We start from the raw sequence: 9,225 nt of genomic DNA, 5'->3' as shown, positions 1-9,225 counted from the left end.
CCCCCACCCAAAAGTTCTCACACCGCCATCAGTCCAGTGCAAACAACAGCAGATTGAAGGACGCATGTTTGGCTTCACTTCACACTGACGTTGTTGTTGACCTCCAGTGTTTGTCACATTACCTGTGTCTTACTCCTGCCTGCTGTTTCAATATTCATGCATTTTTATGCTTTTGTGCCGGCGACAACGAGGACCGGAGGCATTATGTTTTCAGGCTGTTCGTCCATCGCAATATCTCAGTAACTCCTCAAGGGAATCCCTTCAAATTTGGCACAGATGTCCATATAGACTTATTCACTTATGATTAGATTTTGGTGATCATAGGTCAAAGGTCAAGATCACTGTGAGCTGCCCAGTGTCAACAGGACAATACAAGCAAAGGAAAAAATTGAGCTGACTGCAGACGAAGATAATAATAATAATAATAATAATAATAATAATAATAATAATGAATGATAATAATAATAATAATAATAATAATATTAATAACAACAATAAAATAGAAAAAGGAAAAAGGATTAAACAAGCATTAGATAATACATGAACCAAAACAATATGGATAAAACAAGCATTAAATAAAGTCCAAAACAAGACTGCAACTCAAAGATAAGGACAAAACTACATCTTTAGGTTGTTTTTAAAGTTAATTTATTTTCATATTTATCAGATTATTCCAGTTATTATCATAAAGTACTTTGGTTTAAATTATGGGTTTAATTCCTTGTATAACTCTTTTTTTTGGGGGGGGGGCATTTCTTGTAATTTTTGGGGCATTTTGCCTTTATTTGACAGATGACAGCAGAGAGGTGACAGGAAATGATGGTAGAGAGACTCGGGCAAACTTAATTTATGGATCACCTTTAAAGGGTAACACTTTAAGTCCTCTTGTTTAGCGTTTATGAGCAGTATACTTACATTTAATAAGTGGTTTATAACACATTATAAAGTAGTTGTAAGCAGATACAAGGACATTTTAAATGTTAATTAATATACAGTATTTGCCAACAATTATATATGTCTCCTATGATCTTCTATATTATTACAACAGCCACTTATGGTTGTCTACAGGAGGAATTCCAGTTGTTGACAAATACATTAACACATATATCTGCTTACAACTACAGAATAGACTGCTATGAACCATTTATCAATTGTTTTGCATATAAATAATATAGGAGGACCTATTTGGGAGGGATGTTATGGATCCATAAGTGCAATATTAAAATTGTACGTTTTTATATCAGTCTCTTAAGTCAGATTATTTATTTTACTGATACTTTGGTTTATTGTTATTATTGTAAGGTACTTCGCATAAATGCACTGACCTCTCAACAAGTTATACAACTTTTTGTTGTAGTTGTATTATGTGTCTTTGCAGCATCCTCTTTTGCAGTGTTCAGGCAGAGGTTAGGGAAGTGGTTGTGGTGGCTTTGACTGTTGCCATGCAACAAGTGTCCTTCTATCCAAAGCTGAAATGTTTGAAACTTTAAGTGCTACCAGCTAGACATGCAGGATCTGCCCTCACTGCTGCCAAGGGCTACTCCTCTCCTCTGTAAAAAAAGATGGCAGCACTGAAGAAGATGGCCGCAGCAGGGAAAACACGACAGATGTATTGTAAGGGACCAGTTTTGATGAGTCACGCACATGGTTGACAGCTGGGTGCTGGTTTCACATGGTGTAGCTTAATCTATATTATAGCACGTATCTCTGCTCGTGAGCCATATGCTGCCCTTACATAATTAAATGACCAAGAAAGGACTACAGAGGTTCCAGATTTTTTCTAGAGGTTTGAAATGCTTGAGAAAGTGATAAAAATGTCAAGAATGAAAATATAAATGCTCCCTCCAGGGGATGGCATCTGATGATGTCATAATTTACAATCATGCCAACGAATATGTTGACTTTATTTCAAGCACAGGGCTTTAACAGCTCTGTATTGGTGAGATCTCACTGCTGACTCCTTTAGGTTAAGATGTTATTGCTGGGAATCTCTTGTCGGGTTTCAGACGGAGGATGTGTATGTGTCTATGATAGGAGTGTAATCTCACCTCTGAGCCAGTAGTGTGTTGGCTGAAGCACCACCCCATGCTTTAGCTTCTGACTTATTATCATACAATGTGTGAAAAGTTAATGAGTATAGAGAAGTTGTGAAATTAGTCTTCACACTCCTCTTCTACCTTTCTCACTCTTTTTGTCGTAGTTGGCTTTTACTTCCTCATTCCTCAAGCAACAGCAACAATTTTTATCTGCATTTTTTCACTTGTTTTGCCATTTCAGACACTAAAGGATTTATTATTCTATTGAAATAACAAACTGCAGATAAGTGGAAAATGCAGTCCTATTTTAAACCATTATGTGACACTTGAAATCTCATAAAACAGATATATAGATCGGTTAACATACGTAAATGTGTGTTTGGGGCTTTTTGTGTAAAATGTTTTGCTCTGCATCCTTACATGCCCTTCATCACCCCCCACACCCCCCCCTTGCCACCCTGCCCAGCAGCAACTCTAACAATATCCCCCTGTAATTATGTAGCTGCAGGGCAGCACAAGGAGGGTGTCGGGTCAGGCGGCCCATTGATCTCACGTGTCAACGAAGGCTGAGCCAAGCCAGCTCTGCCAGACACAAAAACACCCGCCAGCCACACAGGGGAGTCAGATCTCCCTTTAACAAGTTGGGACACACCAAAATGTTACTCTGTAACTTTCTAATTGTTGGAGTGTTTTCAGTATCACAAAGCTCAGACAAGGTCAACCCTTGCTGCTTTGGAGTTGTCTTATATATCCGAAAGTGCGGCTTAAAAAAGGACCACCCTGTAATTTGATACCAGAACTTACATATCCGTCTTGTTATTGGATATCCTGTACAAAACAGGCATCATCGACAGTTCCAGAGGACTCGGTGGGCTGTCTTCAGCCCCCACAGCGACCTCAGGGGACTCCGCAAGCTCTCACACTACTGGAGGAAGAGGTCAACCCTCGCTGACGCTACCCTGCAGTATCATCGCTCTCAGCAACAACTCAACCCTTCCCCTTTCCTGCAAACAGAGTGAGTTAGTGACTGACAGAGAAGCAGATTAACAAAGCTGCTGAAAAAGCTTCTCACCAGATTTGGAGCTGTGCTGCTAAAGACCCTTCAGGAATGTAGTCAATGTCATATCTGGGATTAGTTTATGTATTTACAGCGACAACAATCCAGTGAGAGAGAAGACACAACTGTGGAAAATCCTTGAAGCTCTCTTTCTACCCCGTCCCTGTGGAGAAACTAATTAAATATCACACTCCAATCAGCCTTGTTGAGGCTTGTCCGGGAGATCGGTGCAAGAACTCTTCAACATTCCTGAAAAGTTTACCCTCCATCCTGAGGCAGCGAGCATTAATTAGATCCGTCCTCCATCTGACTGCTTCAGTTTTGTCTCACCTGGATTCGTACCGTGTTTTGGTTTGTCGCAATCCAAAACCACATGGAGGCGATCCCCAACCGGCTGGTGATTCATGGGAGAGAAATAACAGACTGAGTTGAAAAGTTCAAGAATCTTAATAAGATGCGCAGGTTGTTTTCTTTACAGTCCAGAGTGTCTCGTATGAGTCTGGAGCTTGAGGGACAATGAACAAAGACCTCCGATTGACAAGGAAAGGTCCGCTGACTGGTTTTGGACACGGCCGGAGACACTCGTGCTTGGGGTATGTTCCTAAACTATGCACCCTGCATCTTTTCTGTGCTCATATTCATGAGAGGGGAGTGTTCATGCAGACTGCAGATCACAGCTACACACATGGCTCGCAGACCTGCAGTGGCAGTTAAACTATCAGGGCTACAGCAATAGACAAAACACTGTATGTGGCTGTTTTTAGATAAGACACGGTATACATTCAGTACATTCATAATTCATGTACTGTTATAGTTGATAATACCGATGTTAGCTGTGAGTGGTTTTGTAGGTTTTTTTTTTTTTTTTTAAAGAGTTACCTTTTGGTCTGAATTGAATAGTGACAAAGAGAAGAAGAAGTATTTGTTCATGGGAAGACACAAGCTTATACTGTATTTACTTAGCATGACAGATACTAGGCTAATAAATATTATGGTGTGCAAGCATGACGTGAGGAAGAGGGATAATTGGATATCCATTTTCCTGACAGGGGTGGGAATCACAGAGTAACTCACAATGCGATACTATCACTATACGTTGCCCACAATAACAATGGTGTCACGATACAGTGATTCTGCGACTCTTGATACTGTGTAACAAAAGAAGAGAGATAACAACAGAGGCTTAGCTTAGTGCCTGGTGCATAATCAATTTGTTTTATGTAAAATTAGACTCAGGACAGAGAGTTACAGACCTCAGTCTCTGTCTCAGTCACCTTCAGGCTATAATTCAGAAGAAAATAAAATTCCCAGTGTGTAGGTGATTGTGTGTGTATTTACGTTCGGTCTCATTAGCAGCGAACTGGTGACTGCTCTGCTCCTCATGAAGCATGAACCCTACGTGTGTTTTTATCTGTGTGTTGGTATGTGAGTGTGTAAGACCTACTCTGTCGTTGTCAGGAGAAATAGAGCCTGTATGAGTGTGTGTTTGTGTGCAGGACAGTGTCTCTGGTCTGGCTGTGTGTGTGTGTGTGTGTGTGTGTGTGTGTGTTAATGTCACCTCTGTATCTGTATCGATTTTATTTGTGCCAAGAGCTTTGTAAAAGCCAAAGTGGGCCCAGACTTTCAACTTGACAGAATTCGGTACATCTGTGATTTCTCTTCTCCTGCTGTCCTGTCCTGTTCCTGTCTGTTTCTTTTTCTTCACCTTGAGTTTACCCTCATTCATTTGATAGGCGCCACCTCGAGGAGTCATGAAGTCGTGACTCTGGTGAGTCAAATTACCAGGGAATCCATTTAGAGCACCTGCATGTTTTACATTGCTATATGGCGCCAGTGTATCAAAGACATATTGCAAGAGGAAGTAATTGAATATATTTCAAATATATTTTTGTCCCACCCCTACTTCCTGCTATCACATCAATAGATAATATCTCAGCTGCACCATGTGCGCAGACTGTAGATCTCTGAAAAGAATGTACTTACTGTGGTAAAGAATGAAGTCTGAATTCAGAAATCAAGAAATTTGTCTAAAGCTGCAGCGGCATCCGCAAAGAAATCCACTGAGGCACATAATCCAATGTCTAGTTTGCAATAAAGGTTACGAGTCTCTTGTTTCTACTCAGCCAGAAACCTTTGCTCTCTTGGTCTGACTATCACTGTTGTTATCGTGCTGTCTATCTGCACAGCATTGTTCGAAGTTTAGGGGCCCACCCATGCCTTGTTCATATCATATGAGATGGATTGCAGAGAGGGGAAGGATTTACACTGCTTTACGTCAATGATGTAGAATCACATCCTTTAAATCTGGGTTCATTTGCCTTGAATGACAAAACTTTAGCTGACGAGTTGATGTGAATTCTACTTACAAGTCGGAAACTGATAAGCACTGTCATTTTGTTTTGATATGTAGCAATAGCATATATTCATTCTTGCAGAAGGAGACAGTGCATGCTGAGATAACCTGGGTTTATCAGTGTGTGAATGAACAGGAGTGTGTTCCTCAGAAAGTTCAAACTGCAGAGAGGCTTCATGTGTTGAGGTGTGTGTTGGCCACTGTGTTATTAGGCATTGCTTGAGCTGAACTCTTTGCTGGCATTTTACCCAACAACCTCTGAGAGGAAGCAAGTTTTGTTTGTAACAAGTATTCAACGGACTTCCTGTTTTTACTGAAAGTCTCCCGGAGACATTTCTCAGCACGATGACCCTGAGACAAATGTTGCTGACTGAACACAGAGCTCTGAAACTCTGAGCGTTAGACCATCTGGACATGTCTACAGTTTACATTTATATACATGCATATAGGCCTCAGTTTGTGTGTGTGTGAGGCCCACTTGTTGTTACTGATGTCATAATGAGGGATGGACTGATAACAATAACACTCCGTGCATGTGTACTGAGTCATGAGCACATACGTGTGCATGTTTTCAGTACATGTTCCCATTGTGTCCATGATTTTATACATTTCGGTGTGTTGTGTTTTGCGTGTGCTCCAGTCTGTGTGTTCATGCCTGTTCCTGTCCCCGTACCGATGAGCATTAAACTGGGCTGGGATCAGTGGGCGCCACCCAGCTCTTTATTCTGCTGCTGGGTCAGTGGTTGTGACTGATGATACCACATCCCAGTGCTACCGCAAACACATGCGCCACCTTGACGACCACAAAGAACAGTTAAACAATTGTTGATCCAATTATTCCCTTATAAAACCGTTGTGAGTACAGAGGTGGACTTTACTGTAAAGTGCACACATACATTGTAGAAACATGATGTTTGACCTTTTGAAAAACCCAAAAATAATTTAACATGGAGCGTTTCTGATGAGAAGTGTATCTCTAAACCAATAATCATTTTGGAGAGATAGTGGATTTATCGTGAAGCATTTTCATTATTTTTTATCAGGCTCTACACTGTGATTATGTTCATCCTTCACTTATTTCTATATTTTAATACACGTGTGAGCCGAGTACAGTAGTTCAAAAGTATCTGTAAATTTTCATGTTAGCAGCCACTACCTTCACTATGTTCAGAAAAAAATATATCTTAAATCCCACTTCCTGTATTTGATTTGCTTTTAATCCCTCCAGGATGAAGAGGAGACTTTTTATTTTTATGTCAAACACTATCATACGTTTGACTGTGCTGTGTCTGGGAGTAGTTCGAGGTTTTAGTTAAGAAGAGAGGATGATGAAATGATGCTGTTGTAATGTCAGAACGTTTCTTAACGATGTAGCCTTCTGAATTAGCATGTAACGGTTACCACGGATGATAAAGAACTGTCATTGTTCTTGATGGAAGAGTTTGCTCACAGTGCGAGCAGACACTGTCTCCTGAAATCTTGTCTGAGCGGCCTCTACGTGACGAGCAGCAGCAGACACCTGACCACTGTACAAACCGTCATGTTTGTTTGGAAGGAAGCAGCTTTGGATTGCAACGTTGCACTGAAAGGATGTTGTTGTGTGTGAAATGTTAACAATCTTATCTTGAAATGTTGATCTGCTGATGTTGGATTTTTTGATTTTTTTTGATTTAGTCAAGGGTGAGAGATATATGGGAAATTTGTAAATGCTACTGTTATGATTTGGCAGATTGTCAGAGTGACTTCCCAAGAAAAAATGAGTCAACATGTACAACAGCCTGATCATTTACACATTAAAGGTGACGGCGGTCAGGTCATCCTAACTGAAGCAGCCTGTCAGTACAGCACCGCTCCCAGCTTATCATCCAGTGCACTCCCAGTAAGAGACATGTTTATGACCCAGTGCAGCCACAGCTGAGTCCAAGCACAGTGAGAGAGATAAGGAATGGGGGGTGTGTGTGTGTGTGTGTGTGTGTGTGTGTGTGGGGGGGGGCAACAATAACACAACAGACCCTCAAAATAAAACCCCCGAGCCTGGAATAGTTCCCCAGCTTCGCCAGCCTGGCTGCACATAACACATATAACACACGTAACACGTGAATGTGACATGTGTTTCTTGTTTCTCATGTACACACACACACACGCACGCACACACACACACACACACACACACACACACACACACACACACACACACACGCACACACATTCAAGTGCACCCTGTAACAGCCACCCGTCCCAAAATACATATTGATTGTTCCACCAGAGAACTGCTGTAGGTACTTTGAGGTCGTGTTGCCAAACTAGACGTTGTGTTGGAAAAACAGTTGAGAGAAGTTCAGGCTTGAGTCGATTTTTGTCCTTCTAGTTGAGATGTGATGTAGGAGATATTTATGCTGGAAAAGAAGTTCGCTGGCCAGAGGTTTCATTTATAACAACTGAAACTTCAGATCTCTCCTTCACCATCGTTTCAGTGTTGAAAATACACATAAAAATAGTAGTTTTCATGATACTGACTCTTATTATTCTTACAGTTTCTGCCCTGTCGCCTTGCCTCGAGTTTGTACTTTGTGTCTCTCCTAAAGATAGTGTCGAGGCGTAGAGCGACCTCTGCTGGGCGGTCACTCACCTCCAGCACACATTCCTCACATTAAAGTGGAAGTGAATCTGGGTGTTGGATATGCTGAAGTACGTTTGGTCAACAAATAATGGCTCAAAACAGGAGAAAAACGAACAGAAAATGCCCTCTGAAATAACACACACTGGTTAACTGTGACTCCAGGTTGTGTGTTTTGTGGGAGGCACAAGAGAAGCAGCGTGACTTCAGTCCCGCAGAAGGAAATAAATGTGTGTATATGAACCACGGCTGACTGACACCAGGATCCTCTTACAGCCGCCACATGCTGGCACAGGAGGAACCTTAAAGACGCATAAACACTGAGCCTTAAGATGCATGTCAGCGTGAGCACTGCCTGTGGAAGTCCAAATCAGAAACATAAAAGTCAGAATCAGTGCGACTGTTTCTCTCCCACACCAAGCCTCTCGTGTCTGGTTAAAGACGTGTAACCCTGTAGCAGCCAACTGAAACAAAAACGCTGCGTGGCTGGAAGTCACTGCTCTGTGCTCTCAGCTCAGTGTGTCACCTCACAAGTTTCTCCACAAGGTGGGGCAAGACCACCTGTTCTGTTGTTGCAAATCCAGTGCAGTGAGAACAACACAGAGATATACTGTATATATATATATATATATATATATATATTTATAACTGTTTAAGCAGTCACAACTACCATGTGTGTTCAGTGGTAGGGAAACCCTGGGATATGTTAGTGTTTTTAAATGAAGAATGACTTACTACAGGATTACTCTTTTAGACTGTACTGAAATGTTGTTTCCTCTCACTTTATGATTTGATTTATGTGGCACAATTTCACAGACAAAAAGCATTTGTACATAAAAACAGGATAAAAAATACCAGGAAACTTCCAGTGAGGTTAAACATGTATTTTTGATGCTGAAAAGGACTTTGTGTCAAGTTTTACTGATGTTATTTTGCAGATCAGTTTGGTTTAGCCAGGAGAAATAAAGTAAGTGAAGCATGACAGAAAGCTTCTTTAAGAACACATAACCTTGTCTGACTACACTATGAGCTTCCTGTTTTCAAGAAGATTTTTGTTTTGCTTTTTGAAGCCCAGAGCCTGAAGCCCTGTGGCCTCATTGGACTGTTTATACTCAGTGAGAAGCTGAAAGTGTCTTGGAAGTTTCTCTAAAGCGAAGAGAAA

The 9,225-nt window shown here is 41.2% G+C and overlaps 1 protein-coding gene across 5 annotated transcripts in view; it reads left to right on the top strand.

Annotated features, from left to right (window-relative positions):
- LOC111649941 (3',5'-cyclic-AMP phosphodiesterase 4C) overlaps nucleotides 1-9,225 on the top strand; it is a 97,318-nt gene that overhangs the window by 47,022 nt on the left and 41,071 nt on the right. The window contains exon 1 of one of the 5 annotated variants that reach the window (XM_087172142.1): nucleotides 2,765-3,686. The exons of the other annotated variants lie outside the window; for them this stretch is intronic. Within the exon in view, the coding sequence (XP_087028268.1) occupies nucleotides 3,610-3,686 (77 nt within the window). The 5' untranslated portion in view covers nucleotides 2,765-3,609. Of the gene's footprint in view, nucleotides 1-2,764; nucleotides 3,687-9,225 lie in introns of those variants that run through there. 5 annotated transcript variants of the gene reach the window in all.

Source organism: Seriola lalandi, unplaced genomic scaffold, assembly GCF_002814215.2.
Source record: "Seriola lalandi dorsalis isolate HSWRI2012SDOR001 ecotype SW California unplaced genomic scaffold, Sedor1 jcf7180002052092, whole genome shotgun sequence".
In the NCBI taxonomy this organism is placed as follows: Eukaryota; Metazoa; Chordata; class Actinopteri; order Carangiformes; family Carangidae; genus Seriola; species Seriola lalandi.
This window is presented reverse-complemented; position numbering and strand designations above follow the sequence as displayed.